The 16,504-nt window shown below is 41.1% G+C and overlaps 1 protein-coding gene across 6 annotated transcripts in view; it reads left to right on the plus strand.

Annotated features, from left to right (window-relative positions):
• SERAC1 (serine active site containing 1) overlaps nucleotides 1-14,946 on the plus strand; it is a 57,124-nt gene extending 42,178 nt beyond the window's left edge. For all 6 annotated transcript variants that reach the window (XM_032338610.1, XM_032338608.1, XM_032338612.1 and 3 more), the window contains 7 exons: nucleotides 4,975-5,125; nucleotides 6,751-6,892; nucleotides 8,141-8,235; nucleotides 9,480-9,577; nucleotides 10,985-11,167; nucleotides 12,233-12,376; nucleotides 13,903-14,946. In XM_032338610.1, the coding sequence (XP_032194501.1) occupies nucleotides 4,975-5,125; nucleotides 6,751-6,892; nucleotides 8,141-8,235; nucleotides 9,480-9,577; nucleotides 10,985-11,167; nucleotides 12,233-12,376; nucleotides 13,903-14,039 (950 nt within the window). In that variant the 3' untranslated portion in view covers nucleotides 14,040-14,946. The remainder of the gene's footprint in view (nucleotides 1-4,974; nucleotides 5,126-6,750; nucleotides 6,893-8,140; nucleotides 8,236-9,479; nucleotides 9,578-10,984; nucleotides 11,168-12,232; nucleotides 12,377-13,902) is intronic.
• Nucleotides 14,947-16,504: the final 1,558 nt, after the last annotated feature.

A 16,504-nucleotide genomic window follows, 5' to 3' on the forward strand; every position in this document is an offset into this window, starting at 1 on the left:
TTAAAAGGAAAGAGTGTTCTGTGGGTGTTAGGTGAGGTGTTCAACATATAACAATTAAACCGCATTGGCTGACAGTGTTGCTCAGATCTTCTCTAGGTTTTCATTGTGTTCTGTCTAGTTCTGTGAATTACTGAGAGATGTGTGAAATCTTCAACTATGTGAATTTGTCTGTTTTTCCCTTTAGTTCTGCCAGGTTTTTCTTCCTGGTAAATTCTTCGTTTTTTATTAATAAATGATGTCTCTCCCACTGGGGACACTCCTTTAAGTCTACTTGCTCTGCTATTAAAATAGCCACACTAGCTTTTTCTTTTTCTTTTTAAAACATTTTTATTATTGAAGTATAATTGACATTCAGTGTTATGTTAATTTCAGAAGTACAGCATAGTGATTTGACAATTCTGTACATTATATAATGCTCACCATAAGTGTAGTTCTCATTTGTCACCACATATTATTGTAATATTATTGACTATATTTCCATTGCTGTACTTTTCACCCCTGCAACTTATTTATTTTGTACCTAGAAGTTCGTACCTCTTAATCCCCTTCACCTGTTTCACTTACCAACCCCATCCCCCTCCCATCGGCAACCACTAGTTTGTTCTCTGTATGACTCTGTTTCTATGGGAGTTTAAGATTTGTTTTTTAGATTCCATGTATAAGTGAAACATAGGTATTTGTGTTTTTCTTTCTGACTTAATTCACTTAACATAATACCCTCTAGGTCTGTCTATGTTATCGTAAATGGAAAGATCTCATTCCTTTTATGGCTGCATGATAGTCTGTCACACACACACACACACACACACACACACACACATCTTATTATCCATTTACCCATTGATGTACCCAGGTTGTTTCCATATCTTGGCTCTTATAGATAATGCTGCAATAAGCATGGGGTGCTTATTATCTTTTTGAAATAATTTTTTCATTTTCTTTGGATAAATACCTAGTAGTGGAAGTCCAGGATTGTATGGTATTTCTATTTTTAACTTTCTGAGGAACCTCCATACTGTTTTCAACAGTGGCTGTGCCAGTTTGCATTCCCGCCAGCAGTGTAAGAGGCTCCCTTTCGTCCACATCCTCACCAACACTTGTTGTTTCTGATCTTTTTGGTTCTAGCCATTCTGACTCGTGTAGGTGACAGCTCATGGTGGTTTTGATTTTCATTTCCCTGGATGATCACACTGGCTTTTTCTTATGCTTGCTGTTTGCATTACCAATCTTTTATCTTTTCCCCTTCTTTTGCTTTCATTTTTCTGTGACTTATTAAAAATTAGTACATCTTTCGGGGCACCTGGGTGGCTCAGTGGGTTAAAGCCTCTGCCTTCGGCTCAGGTCATGATCTCACAGTCCTGGGATTGAGCCCCACATCGGGCTCACTGCTCGGCAGGGAGCCTGCTTCTCCACCCCCCGCCTCTCTCTGCCTGCCTCTCTGCCTACTTGTGATCTCTGCCTGTCAAATAAATAAATAAAATCTTTAAAAAAAAAATTAGTACATCTTTTATGGACAGCGTATCCGTGCATCTTTTTTTAATATCCAGTTTGACCCTTTTGATTGGAGTGTTTTGTCTCCTTACCACAGATGTGATTATGCACATTGTTTTCTGTTTTCCTCCTTCACTGACTTTTTTGGGTTATTCTGTTCTTTCTCCTTTTTTGGATTTTTGCATAGTTTTATTTGCGTATTTTTTTTTGTTGGTGGTATCCTTAACTTACCACAGTGTGTCTGGAGTTACTATTCCCTCACTGTATACATAGTGTGAGATTCTCGGAACAGTGTCCTTCACTTTCCGCCCCTTGCCATCCTTTGTGGTATTGGCATAATGTATTTGATTCCTACACGTTATAGACTTTGTGAGACACTGTTGTTACTCAGTCACGTGATATTGAAAGACTGCAAGAAGAAAAGAAAAGTCTTCTTATTTGCACGTTGATGATACGCAGCGTTCTTCCTTCCGTTCTGTTTATCTACATTGACATCCTACGTCGTTTCCTCTCGGGCTAAAGACCTGGGTTTGCTGGACAAATTCTCTCACTTTTCATTTTCTGAAGGTCTTTACTTTGCCTTTGATTATCCCAGGAAAGAGATTTTCCATGGACAAAGGATTCTGTGATGACAGTGTGTTCTTTTTAATGTCAGCACTTTTAATACTGCTGTTCCATTGTCTCGCCACCACCGCCGCCTGGTGGGAAGTGTCCAGTTCCTGCTTTCGCTCTCCGTGTGTACCTTGTCATTGCCTTTCTGGCTTCTTTTAAGGTTTTTGTGTTTGGTTTTTAGCAGTTTGGCTATGAAGTGCTTGGTTCCTTTTTTATATTTATACTGCTCAGGGTCTGCTGAGCTGACTAAATCAGTGCGCTGATTTTTTTTTTTTTATCAGATTTGGCGAATTTCTGGCAAGTATATCTTGAAAGACTTTTTCTTGTCTCCACTTGCTCTTTTCTCCCATTGGGACCTCAGTCGTTGATATTAGATCTCTTGATTTTGTTCCACAAGTCATTGAGACTCTTTTCATTTCTCTTCAAATATTTTTCTCTCCCTCTGTGTTTTACTTTGGATAATTTTTGTTGACTTATCTTCAGTTTCTTTAATGGGATAGAGCCTTGATGAAATCAGTATTTTATTTGAAAAACCCACAAAACACTCTTCCCCAAATCGAACCCTGGCTCTTACCCCAAGTCTTTCATCCCTCGGTGATTTCACTGTCCACCGGGCGGCCCACTGAACACCTTGGTCTCTCCGGCTCCTCGACCTCCTCGTCTCCATTGACTTCCTTCTGTGCTCCTGATTGTCTAGGGCGCCAGTCCCGTGCCACACCTGCATTTGGTCACAAAACCACCTCACCCACAGAATCGGTAATTCACCCCAGAGCACATCCTCCTCTCATTCAAGTTTGTCTTCGCATCTGCTCCCACGGTGACCAGTTTTATTCTCGCCAGGAGTTTGTCTGCGGACCCTGTTGTTTGCTCCCCGTCCATTCGCCCTCCTTTCCCGCACTCCCCTCCTGACGCAGTGTCTGTATATCCCATGGTTCCTCATTTCACTGATGTTCTCTTCAGTGGCCTGGAGCTCCCTTTCTCTTCCATTCTCTGAGCACACCCTTGGTCAAGACGCCTACGCTAGAGAAAACCTACTCTCTCTTGCTTCTGTGGCTGAGCGTAGAATCATTGCAGGTTGGTCCTCAGCTTCATATCGCTCGGCAGTCCTGTTTCTCCGGTTGGCGCGCCTTACTGTTCCTACAGTGACGATCGAACCTCCTCCATGTTCTTCAAACCTTCCCCAGACTCCGTGCCTCTCAGCAGATGGCCTCGCCCATGGCAGTGAGACAGCCGAGACCCTAAAAGGGATTTCCCTCATTTCCCACCACCAAAACCAAACCGGTCTTCTCCTTTTCTGCTCTTGGTGATAGGAAAAGGGACATCTCTCATGAGACCTCCGGCTACACCTGGCCCCTGGCTCCTTGCACTGTCTCGGGAATTGCCAGTCTTTTCTAATCTGCGTAGGCAGGGGTTCCTTCTCAGCAGGATCCTTTGATCGACACAGATTAGGGGACAGTGTGAAAAACCACTTAAATTTGTGACATCACAGCCCCCTGGTTTTTCACTTTCTCTTCTGCTTTTCCATTTTATGTCTAAACTTCTTAAAGTTATCTATGCTTCTTTTTGCTCATCTCCCATTATTTCTGAGCCTTTCAGTTTGAATTCTACTGTCTACCTTGTTGTATTTTTTCTTTAGGTATCCTTTGTCTTTAGTATATATCTGTACACACATGTACACGTGCACACACACATATATATATATCTGTATGTATGTATATATGCGTCTTAATAGTTTCAGATCTAACTTTTTGCCATTCAGATTTACAAAAGTTAAAAAGATACTGGTAATATCCACTGCTGGTGATGGTGCATGGAAACTGCTCCTTTCATACATTGTTGGTGAGGATGTAAATTGATTCAGCGTGTTTTTTTTTTTTTTTATAGGCACTTAGTAGTATCTATTAAAAGAATGTATACACCAATTGATGTAGTAAGAATACTACTGGGACTCTCTCCTACCTAAATACTCATGTGTGTTCTTAAAGATTTGTGTACAAAAATGTTTATTGGACTGGTGTTTGCAGTATGGAAAAAATAGAAACAACCTAAATGTTGCCAGTAGGAATAATGGTAAATAAACAATGGTATACTCAAACTATGTCACATGCTGTAGTTAAAAAGAAAAGATCATGTATACAGAGAGCATCCCAAGGCACCAAACCGAAGTACCAGATCTGGTCACAGAACAGGAGGAATAGTACGATTCCATCTAGGCAGGAAAAAAAAAGAAGCATATAGCACTTTAGTGTATAGTGTATATGTAGAAGTTACAGGTATAGGACTGAATTTCTGAGAAGGTTTGGAAGGGTCACCACCTAACTTTGAACTCTAGTTACTTCTGAGGCTATAGACGGAGCTGGGAAATGATGGGAGTGCTGAAGCTGAAGTGGGACTTTGATTATAAAATGCTATTTTTAAAAATTTGTTTTTATAATTATCATGTATTCAGATGTTATGTAATTTAAAAACACTGAATCTGAAAGACATGTTTCCAAGGGGCATTTGGTGTTTTGTAAAAGGCATTGTGAGAATACTTTGTCAACTAAAAAAAGCCATAAAAGTGGCTTGTGCCATGATTACTCTTGTGTTTCCTTTCTTGGGACTCCATTAAAAATAAGGCCATGTTTTTGTATGTATACTAGTAATATACCCGTTTATCTCCATAGGTAGAATTTTAAAACATTATTATATTATTATCATAAAGCTTTCTTTACACATTTGAAAGGGATATTTTTTGATGTAACAAATTTGAATATTTTTTTAAAAGATTTTATTTATTTATTTGACATACGGAGAAAGATCTTCAGTCGGAGACCCCTCACAGTCTCCCATGAAGTGGTGTGGGACCGAGGGGTTTGTTCTCTTCCCCAGGGTGGGTTTCCATACTGGCAGAGGCAATGAAGTCCCGGCGCATCATGGAAGCCTCACATGCCGCCAGGACCCTGGCTAATCTAGACCGAGAGACAATGCGAGAAAAATACCACGACGGCGTGTACGTGCTGCACCCCCAGTACCGCACGAGGTGAGAAAGCGGACCGTCGCCGTGTCTTGCGAGGGGATGGAAAGCCTGGGGAGCTTCTTATTTTACTTTATTTCTCCATCATTAAATACCTTACAAATAATCCTGGGAACCTTATCTCCTGACACAGTTTGTCCGTAATCACCTGAGAAGAATTGTGGGCTGTCACGGAAGTGTGGAACTAGCTAAATTAATCAGCGTAATTTTACACCAAGGGCTGACCTTCAGTAAGATCATGTTCACCTCTTGTAATGTGTCCCTGCTTACACTTTGTAACGCGTAGTTCTTTGTTTCATGACTGTTTCCTGTAGATCTGAGTTAATAACCAATTCAGATTGTAGAGGTTGTTCTGGATGGGAGGAGATAGGACATCCTATGCAGGAGACCATGTTATGTTAGCCTGGTTCTAGAACTCAGAAGGACTGGACAGAGTTTATGCCATATATAAAATCATGCACTGGAAGGAGTAAGTTATAATAAACATGCTCCTTCTTAAGATTATTTCTGGTCACCGTTTCCAGTTGTATCATTGCTGAGATAACAAATATAGGAAGGGCCACAATGAAAAAATGACGTATTTCTTGGATTTTTCTCAGGTACTTTAATACCTCAGAAAATAGCAAAATCATTTAGTTGAAAAATGGATTGCATGGTTAATTCCAATTTAAACAAAATAATATGGAAATGTATTATGTATGCGTTGCATAAATTGTGTGTGTCCTGTAAATAGCTTACAAGTCATATGCTATCTAAGTCATATGCTATCTACAGTTTTTAAAAATGTCATATCTAGGAACATCTGGGTGGTTCAGTTGGTTAAGCATCCAACTCTTGATTTCGGCTCGGGTCATGATCTCAGGGTCATCAGATCGAGCCCAATGTCAGCTTCTGTGTTGGGCATGGAGCCCGCTTAAGATTCTCTCTCCTGCTGCCCCTGCCCTCATATTTAAAAAAAAAAAGTCTTATCTAAAGACTATGGATTACTTTAAAATCTAATTTTTTTTTTTTAAAGATTTATGTGTTTGAGAGAGCGAGTGAGTGAGCTGGGGGGAGGAGGGGGGGAGAGAGAGAATCTCAGGCAGAATCCCTGCTGCACTTGGAGCCCAATGTGGGACTCGATCCCTCCACCCTGCGGTCATGACTGGAGCTGAAATCAAGAGTTGGATACAGCCAACTGAAGCACCCAGGCGCCCTTAAAATCTCATTTCTGATAAACATTTATTTCCTTGATAAGTTCTTAAAAATCTCTCATGCACACTCAATTGAAAGCTACACTAGCATTTTCTGAGTTAGAATCTTAAACATTTTTATTGATTTGTGGAATATTCTCATGAAATTCTTCGGAGGACATTCTATGACCTGTGTCACCTCATTGGTTATTAAACTCCTTACGGTTGAGTTTGGCTGGTCTAGTTGGCTCGGGCTAGATCTGTCTCTGTTTTTATGGAGAGAGCAGTGAGCACATTCCTTGTACGCCTCTGCTACACCCGTGCCGGGACAGCTGGCCTTCACGGTTTTGTTTCCTGCATGTAAACTTACTGAGCGCCATCCACAGAATACTAGGTAGACTCTTACCAAAGCAGTAATGCATTTATTCTGCTTCTTTTTAAAACTCTCTCCCCCGTCAGTCAGCCCATTAAAGCAGATGTCCTTTTTATTCATGGCCTTATGGGAGCAGCGTTCAAAACGTGGCGTCAGCAGGACAGCGAGCAGGTTTTAACTGAAAAGATTTTAGAGGATGAAGCCAGGTATACCACATGTTGGCCCAAGGTAAGGAAGCACTGCCTCTGGCGGGGTTGGGGGGGGGCGCCCCTTCCTGGAGGAGCCTCACAGCATCGTTGGCTGCTGAAGGCCGCATTCCGATTTGCTTATTTTCCTCTTTTTCCTTCTTTTTCATGGTCTTCTACCATGCAGTTTTTCTGTCCCTTAGGGACACTCGTAGGACATTCCTGAGCAGCTGGGCTTGTCACCCTGCCTTCTGTTGTGTCATTTCTGGTTAGGGTGTGGGCTAGAACTCTCAAAGAATAGTTCATTGAGTAAAAAATGGGCAAGGACCAGTATTTGTTCCCTCTTCTTAAAAATACAATGGACAAGGGGCGCCTGGGTGGCTCAGTGGGTTAAAGCCTCTGCCTTCGGCTCAGGTCATGATCCCAGGGTCCTGGGATCGAGCCCCGCATCGGGCTCTCTGCTTGGCAGGGAGCCTGCTTCCTCCCCTCTCTCTCTGCCTGCCTCTCTGCCTACTTGTGATCTCTGTCTGTCAAATAAATAAATAAATCTTTAAAAGAAAAGAAAAGAAATACAACGAACAATACGTTCATAATAGTTGGCTAGTTCTATGACTTTAAAAATTATAAAAATAGAAATAATTGGAAGAAATAATTCTACTTTGGATTTCCTTGGTGATATTTCTTCTAAGAGCCTTAACTCTGGGCTGAACGCAGTACCTTCAATGTACCCGAAGCTCTGCGAAGGCGGACACGCGTGTAGTTGCCGGAGCTTTGTCCCACCGGAGCTTCTTCGCCCTCATGGAGGCTTAGCCTGCAAAAGGAATGGTTTGCGCTTGGTCTCTGGCAACACTGATGTAGGAGGGAACCAGTGGCCCCAGGGCCACAGTGGAACCGGGACTGTAATCAGAATCTGTGTTCTCAGCTCGAACCTCCAAACATCAGACTGTACTGTCTGTCCTGAGATCTCCATTTTCTACAAAATGCTTTCTGAAAGTCCATTTGATTTGAACTCTAAAAACCTTCTCCCTTTTGGCTGTAGTACACTAAAACTGAGAACATTCTCTTGAAACTAGCAGCAGCTTTATGCTATAAATCTTGATGCCTCCGTGTGACCAGGGACATAAAAAGATAAAATGCTGGAACTGGTTTCCTAGTCACCTTTTAACTTTATTCTAATGTGATGTTTTACAGTCGTATCGCAGTGGCCTTTAGTTACAGGTGGCAATCACCAGCAGACCGTGGGAGCGGTGGAAATTCATGTGTGTTCTTTTGTACCTTCTGTTTTGCATAGACATGGTTGGCAAGAGACTGTCCTGCTCTCCGAATTATATCTGTGGAGTATGACACCAGCCTTAGCGACTGGAGAACAAGATGTCCTGTGGAGAGGTGACAGAGGGGACACCATGGACAGGGAGGAAGGGCTGGGGTCCAGCACCCTCAGGGACTGAAGGGAGCTTTATCTTTTAATGCTACAGACAGAATTTTTTGAATGAAAAACCTAACCTCTTTTCTCTTCCTTCTAGAAGGAGTTAGTAATATATAAATAATGAACTGGGGGAAGGCTTAGATAGAGTATCAGTCTTGGGTTCCTAAAGTGGTTCATTCATAACTGTTCTGGTACTAAGGACCATGCGTTCTATAGCAAAATCTCCTTTACTCCCAGAAGCAAACGTGAGGCTTTTTGCTTTTGTGTCCACAAGTGTATTGGCTGCAGGAAGCAAAGGAGAAGATGCTGAGCAAGGTAGTCCACCTCTGTCACTTGTATGTCATACGTGCTGATTGTATATACAGGAAGAGGAGCCCTGGACCGCTAGGCTCTGGGACCTGGATGGTAGCTGACTCTCCCTTTGACCCACTGTGTGGTCTTCGGTCTCTAACTTGCTGGCAAGCTTGGTCTGCAGACTGAGAGCGTTGGTCTGAGTCAGCATTAATAAGCTGAGCGCCGTCTCTGAGCGGCCCCCCTGTAGGTGCCGAGGCAGTGTTCTCAGGGCCAGTGGGCAAAAGCCCCGGGGTCTTTCCCCATTGCACCAAGAGGAGCTCTGACAAACCTTTATTGCAAGGAAAGGATTTTATAGATAAACAGTTCAAAACTTATCAACTTTGGTAGTTTCAAAGTTCCTTTAGCCTGAAAATTACTTTGAATTTTCTGACTCAAAGATTCAGAGCTTTCTGGTATTTCTGAATAAACCAAAGTGATGAAAACTTAATGTCTGCAGCATAATACAAGTAGAACTAAGTAGGTGAGCTCACAGCAGACAACACGGCATTATTTTCAGGCCACATCATAACAAGGACACACTTCCTAGGTGGTGGGGGCAGTTGGTGTGAGATCCAACTTGTAAAAATTGCCAGATGCGTAATAGGGGCTCTCACCCTGCTTGTTTAGGGAGTGAGTGGCTTGTTCTGGGCTTGTATATTCCCAGTCATACCACTGTGACTTTGTTAGAAGTGGGGAATGAGCAGTTGTAGAAATCAAACAGAGTAGGGGACTCCTGACCCTAAAATGTGGTATGTAGTATTGGCCCAATAAAAGTTCTTGCCTTAAAAACTTGGATAGTAAAATTTGGCGGTGGCGGCGGGGTACAGAATCAATAGCTTCATAAAGTGCCTTCTATTTTCATTTTGTTCAGAAAGTCCATTGCATTCAGGAGCAACGAACTTCTAAGGAAGCTCAGAGCTGCTGGCGTTGGGGACAGACCAGTCATTTGGGTATCACACAGCATGGGAGGTGAGTATGTTGCATTTTTGTGAAGCCGGCACTGGAAGGTTATCGTCCGCTAGTGGGGCTCACCTGTTACCAGAGCTGCCTGGTTCACTTAATACTGGCCCCCTTTCCCTCTAAATTAAAGTTTTTGGCTATAGCTAAGAGTTTTTAAAACACTACTTTCCTTCCACCCTAATTGTTTTTCCACAAGGGGACCTCTAGTAACAAACCATATCAAAGGAACATGTGGTTGGCAACGTCATGCTTTCACGTAGCGATAATCAGTAAACATCAGAAGCCGTCTGTGGGTTGTATCAGCCTGACTTGTGCCTGTCCCTCAGCATTCCTGGCTTGTCCCTGCACTCCCCTTTCCTCCCTGCATCCCCAAGCAACGCAGGCCCACAGCCCCGAGCTTGCTGAGGAGGCGGTGCGATGGCAGATGTCTGCTCTTTGGGTCCTGGTGTGCGCTTGCTAACTGTCGTCTGTTCTCCCCGGCCCACTCCCCAGCCCAGTGCTCATGGGAGTTGTCACCATCTGCCTCGGTACAGCCCCAGGCCTCGTTCATCTGATGAAACGCTCAGGACTGCAGACTGCAGAGTTAAGGCTTTTAGCTGCCAGAGGGAGGTAGATAGATGTAGCCCTTTGTGCCCACAGAGATCCCCGGTTACCATGGAAGTGACCTCTGTGTTGTATTATCAGCTTCAGGCCCAAGAGATGGGGCCTTCCTAGGTGCATTTGCCTATAGAAACTTTGTTTTCCCTGGTGGATAAGCTTCATGGGACTGTCTTTTTTGAATCTTAGTACTGTCTATTGGTGTGGTCATTCGTGGGCCACTGGGGGCAGGCTGGGGAGACATGGTGCTGCATATTTACTTCATTGACGGACATGCAACATAGCAATGCTGCGTGCTCCTTCTGTGGGATTGTGTATTCTGTAATATAAGATCTGCCTTTCTAGAATCTTACCTGTTTGTAGGCTTGTATTTTATACAGTTGACCCTGAGACAGCATGGCGATTAGGGGTACTGACTACCCTGTGCAGTCAGAAATCTGCATATAACTTTTGACTCGCCCCAAATTTAGCTACTAATAGCCTACTGTTGATCAGAAGCTTTACTGATCTCAATTAACATGTTTTGTGTATGTATTCTTACAATAAAGAAAATCGTTAGATAATTAAAAGTACTGTACGAAATCCATGTGTGTACGTGCACCTGTACCATTCAAACCATGCTATTCAAGGCTCAGCTGGATTCTAGATCAGCAGTATTACCAAGTGCTAGTATTTTTAAGGCCTGTCTGTTGAACTCTAGAGAATTATTTAAACTTTAAAGAAAACATCTTTTTCATTATTTGCTCCCTACCCCCTCTTGTTTTAGAATAATGGTGGGACGATAAACACCTTACGCGTTGTTTTTCTTTGTACGGCTAGGTCTTCTTGTCAAAAAGATGCTGTTGGAAGCCTCCAAGAAGCCAGAAATGAGTACTGTTATAAACAATACCAGAGGAATAATTTTTTATAGCGTCCCTCATCATGGATCCCATCTGGCTGAATACTCTGTTAATATTCGCTATCTTCTCTTTCCCTCTTTGGAAGTCAAAGAGCTCAGCAAGGGTAATATTTATATTCTGTCGTGAGGGGATTGGGATTGTATGAATATCAGTTATACAGAGAAGGAGAAAAAGAAGACAGTTTCTAACTTAGCTATATTATCCCATTTTATTATTTGTGTAAATAAATTGTGTTTAGATTATCATGGAAAATTTTTAGTTTGGGCTTGATTTTTCTTTTATATCTTTCCTTAAGCCATTATTTGCTCATATATAACAATTTTAATACTATCTTAAATATTTAAACTTTTAAGTTATATAATGTTTTAAGGATTATTCCAAATTACCAATGAACTGCTTTTTTCCCATGAGTTTGGAAAATCAACTGGTAAAATATAAACAAACTTAATATCCTGAAAATCTTAATTATTACTTATTTTGATTAATAAACATTTTCTCTGTTTCTGGAACACCTGTTAATTCAGAGGCCATGGCTGAGCCTTTAATATGCTAGTTGTCTTTTTAATTGTATTTTCTCTTTCTTCTGCTTTATGGAGAGTTACTTTATCTTCTAAACCTTCTATTGAACTTTATTTTTTCGCAGTCAAGTTTTATTTCCCAGAATCTCTTTCTTCTTCTCTGATTCTTTTGAAATCATTCTAACGATACTAACTGGAGTTTATTTTCTTAAAGTTCCTTTCTGTTTCTTCACTGGCTTCTGTGTCTTCTGTGTGCAGGTGTTTTGTTTACACACTGGGTCTGTCTCTCTTGGGTTATAAGCTATCCACGAAGGTCTGGTATGCCCTTTTCTAGTTGAGGATGGGGGACCAGGCCCTCTGATTATAGACAGGTCTTGTCGATGGGAGGCTGTGCTTTAGGGTGAACGTGCTGGCCAGCGCCCTGGGGGACCCTGGTCCCACATAGCCAGTAACATGTGGGGCCTCTCCCTCGGCCTGCTGGCCTCTATCATTTCTGGTGTGACTTTAACTCATCTTAATGACTTCTTAGGAAGGAGAGAAAATAAACAAGTTACTATCTTGAACTAGAATCCTAATTTTCTCTTTAGTACATTTTATTATGAATTGGCTAAATAGAATTTGTCACAGTCTTGTTTCCTGTAATTCTACAGATTCTCCTGCACTTAAAACACTACAAGATGACTTTCTGGAATTTGCTAAAGACAAGAATTTCCAGGTGCTGAATTTTGTTGAAACACTGCCAACTTACATCGGTAGCATGATTAAACTGCACGTGGTACCCGTGGAATCAGCAGGTATTCCTTCGTTTGACATTTGTTTGCTATTAGATGCCTGGTTGGTGGTACCTATAGTTAATCATAAACAACCCATTTGTATATTCAGGTTCTCAGTTATGTGAAGATCTAGAGTCTGTTCCTTTCAGCTGTAGGTAACAATTTCTCTGCCGACATACAACCGCGGCATTACTCCTCCCTCCCTTCCTTCAGCTGGCGGAGGTTAATTGGCTGCCCCAGTGAGCTCTGTTGTAGTAAGAATTCAAAGTCCTTCTATCGGCTACAGCAAAAGGGGCATTTAATAGGCTGATCTTTGATTTGTTAAAGCTGCATATAGTGCAGCTAAAGGTGTGGAAGCTTTAATAAATGAAAGATTTTTTTTAACATCACTTTTTTCCAGTGGAATCTTAGATGGGGAATATTCAAGCAACAATTTCTTTTATAACTCTGGGGTTGGAGGAACTGGCCAATACCTATTACTGTGGTGTATTATAATATATTACAGGCTTTTTGAGGTAGGGCCCGAATCTTAATTCTCTTTACTGACTCCTTTATTACTTGGTATGTAGTAGATAACCCACACATTTCCCTCCCTGAAATGCTTTTCTCTCAGTTGGCCAACCTGGTTACTTCTGAGGCAGGGTTCGGTGCTTAGTGGCACTTGGCCCTCCTGAGAGCTCTCAGGGATAAGAAGCTGGAGAGCCTGCCAGATGGTTCTTCAGCCTGTAGGACAAGTTTTGGCCCAACTCCATTATGTTTTATCGGAATAAAATGAAAGACGTAATACTCCATAGTAGAACCTAAAGAGGCTTTACCACAAAGTAATGTGCCGTACGGTGAGGAGTTACTATGTAGTAGTTGAAGAACTTAAAGGACTTTGGAAGCTTGAAGCAAAAAAAGTAATACAGTGGACCAGCTGTTTGTAGAATTTGTCAAAATTCTGTCTGCCCTTTCTTTGGGATCACAAGGAGGTTTGTCTTCCTTCATAACCACCACCAGCGTTCCTTACCAGTTCCTCACCAGGACTTCTTGTCACTTGCATCTAGGTGCACTTTGTTAGGCTGAAACATCAGAAACTCAGCTACAGCTCTCAAGCACTAGATCACCTTCCGCCTGGCCGGGTGAAGTATGGATCCTGTTTGAGATATTCCCATTCCTGTCATCAGGACACGGGAGCTCAATAACATAAACTCTAGAAAAAGAGGTGGTTAAAAGAAGTATGGAGTAATTCAGTAGTACCATGCATTGGAATAAAGGTTTTGATGCTGCTGCTGCTCAAGTTCTGTTCACTAATCAATCAGGAAGTAGGCCAGAACACATACAAAGAGTTTATGAAAGCTTAAAATTATACCTACTGAGAACCCATTCTCATGTGATTAGTCACATGTAGCTTTGCTATGGTCAAACCTCCAGTTGCTGTATCTTTTTAAAATCCCTTAGTACAACCAAATCAGCATTTAGAACTACCCATTCATCTTTCAGTATTGATGGGGGGGAGGGGGTCTAGATTTTTACTTAGATTTTGTTGACATTTTTGTTTTCTTCAGATTTAGGCATTGGAGATCTAATTCCTGTGGACGTTGACCATTTGAACATCTGTAAGCCAAAGAAAAAGGATGCTTTTTTATACCAGCGTACCTTACAATTCATCTGTGAAACTTTAGCCAAAGACCTTGAAAACTGAGTTATCTTTCTTCCATTTTGCAAGAAACTTGGTGTTCTGTTTCTCTTTTTAAGCTCTGTGCAATCATGTGAACATAGTCTCTGTGGCATCGACCTGGTCTGCAGCATGTTGCAGGCAATGGAATATGGTTCTCAGTTCCTGCACTGTAAAGCACAAGCAGAGTGGCAATCAAAGATTGAAGGGCTACACTGGATTCTTTTGATTTAAAAGAAATTCCATGTGTGCCAGCTTATGTTGTGCAGTGTTGTCCCTGGTATAGGGAACAAGCTGCTAGGGATAGAAAATGCCTTTTGTCATCTGCGACAGTCTCCAGCTCACACGAGGAGGAACACTGATGGTTTCTAAAGGGAGAACAATCATCACCTTCCATAAAAATACCACTCAGAAAGTACCTAGACTAGAGAGGAGACTGAACTAGAATCTAAAGACTTTTTGTTCTGGGTTTCCATGTGCTCTAAATTTTAAAAAATATATATCCGTGTAAACCTTGTTTCACATGTTAACTTTGTCAGACCCATTGTCATCCATGGGTCAGTTCCTTGTAAGTTTTTATTTTCATATTGCTGAAAACAACTTCTCTTTTTAAAAGAATTATAGCTTATAGTAATTCTTTCCACACTGTAGCTACCTATACTTGTAATTTTTCCTGGATAAGGATGTAGCTAATCCATTATTGATCAGAGTATGAAATAAAACTATCCTAGACTATTATATATACTAACAGTACTTAGTATCAAGATTCTTTTTAGCTAAACAATGTATACCTTTCTTTTATGCTCATTTGAAAGTTGCATCAGTTGACCTTGAGCATGTGAGAAATAGGAAATCATGTATCTGGCTCAGTTGGTAGAGCATGTGACTCTTGATCTCGGGGTCGTGAGTTCTAGCCCCACATTGGGTGTAGAAATTGCTTAAAAATAAAATCTTAAAAAAAAAAAAAATAGGAATTCATGTTGACTTTTTATTTTTAAATAACAGCATCGTTAAGAAAGAAATCACATATCAGGATCCCATCAAAAAAGAGAATTACAGATCAATATCCTTGATGAACACAGATGTGAAAATTCTCACCAAAATACTAGCCAATAGGATCCAACAGTACATTAAAAGGATTATTCACCACGACCAAGTGGGATTTATTCCAGGGCTGCAAGGTTGGTTCAACAACCACAAATCAATCAATGTGATACACTTACATTAATGAAAGAACAAGAACCATATCATACTCTTAATAGATGCTGAAAAAGCATTTGACAAAGTACAGCATCCCTTCCTGATCAAAACTCTTCAAAATGTAGGGATAGAGGGCACATACCTCAATATTATCAAAGCCATCTATGAAAAACCCACCGCAAATATTCTCAGTGGAGGAAAACTGAAAGCTTTTCCACTAAGGTCAGAACATGGTAGGGATGTCCATTATCACCACTGCTATTCAACATAGTACTAGAAGTCCTAGCCTCAGCAATCAGACAACAAAAAGAAATTAAAGGTATCCAAATTGGCAAAGAAGAAGTCAAACTATCACTCTTTGCAGATGATATGATACTATATGTGGAAAACCCAAAAGACTCCACTCCCGAACTGTTAGAACTTGTACAGGAATTCAGTAAAGTGTCAGGATATAAAATCAATGCACAGAAATCAGTTGCATTTCTTTACACCAACAACAAGACAGAAGAAAGAGAAGGAGTCAATCCCATTTACAATTGCACCCCAAACCATAAGATACCTAGGAATAAACCTAACCAAAGAGGCAAAGAATCTATACTTGGAAAACTATAAAGTACTCAAGAAAGAAATTGAGGAAGACACAAAGAAATGGAAAAATGTTCCATGCTCCTGGATTGGAAGAAAAAATATTGTGAAAAATGTCTATGCTACCTAAAGCAATCTACACATTTAATGCAATTCCTATCAAAATCCCATCCATTTTTTTTTCAAAGAAATGGAATAAATAATCCTAAAATTAATATGGAACCAAAAAAGACCTCAAATAGCGAAAGGAATATTGAAAAAGAAAGCCAAAGTTGGTGGCATCACACTTTTGGACTTCAAGCTCTATTACAAGGCTGTCATCATCAAGTCAGTAGGTACTGGTACAAAAACAGACACACAGATCAATGGAACAGAATAGAGAGCCCAGAAATAGACCCTCAACTCTGTGGTCAACTAATCTTTGACAAAGCAGGAAACAATGTCCAATGGAAAAAAGACAGCCTTTTCAACAAATGGTGTTGGGAAAATTGGACAGCCACATGCAGAAAAATGAAATTGGGCCATTTCCTTACACCACACACAAAAATAGACTCAATGGATGAAGGACCTCAATGTGAGAAAGGAATCCATCAAAATTCTTGGGGAGAACACAGGCAGCAACCTCTTCAACCTCAGCCACAACAACTTCTTCCTAGAAACATTGCCAAAGGCAAGAGAAGCAAGGGCAAAAATGAACTATTGGGATT

This window comes from Mustela erminea, chromosome 4 (genome assembly GCF_009829155.1).
Source record: "Mustela erminea isolate mMusErm1 chromosome 4, mMusErm1.Pri, whole genome shotgun sequence".
NCBI classification, from domain to species: Eukaryota; Metazoa; Chordata; class Mammalia; order Carnivora; family Mustelidae; genus Mustela; species Mustela erminea.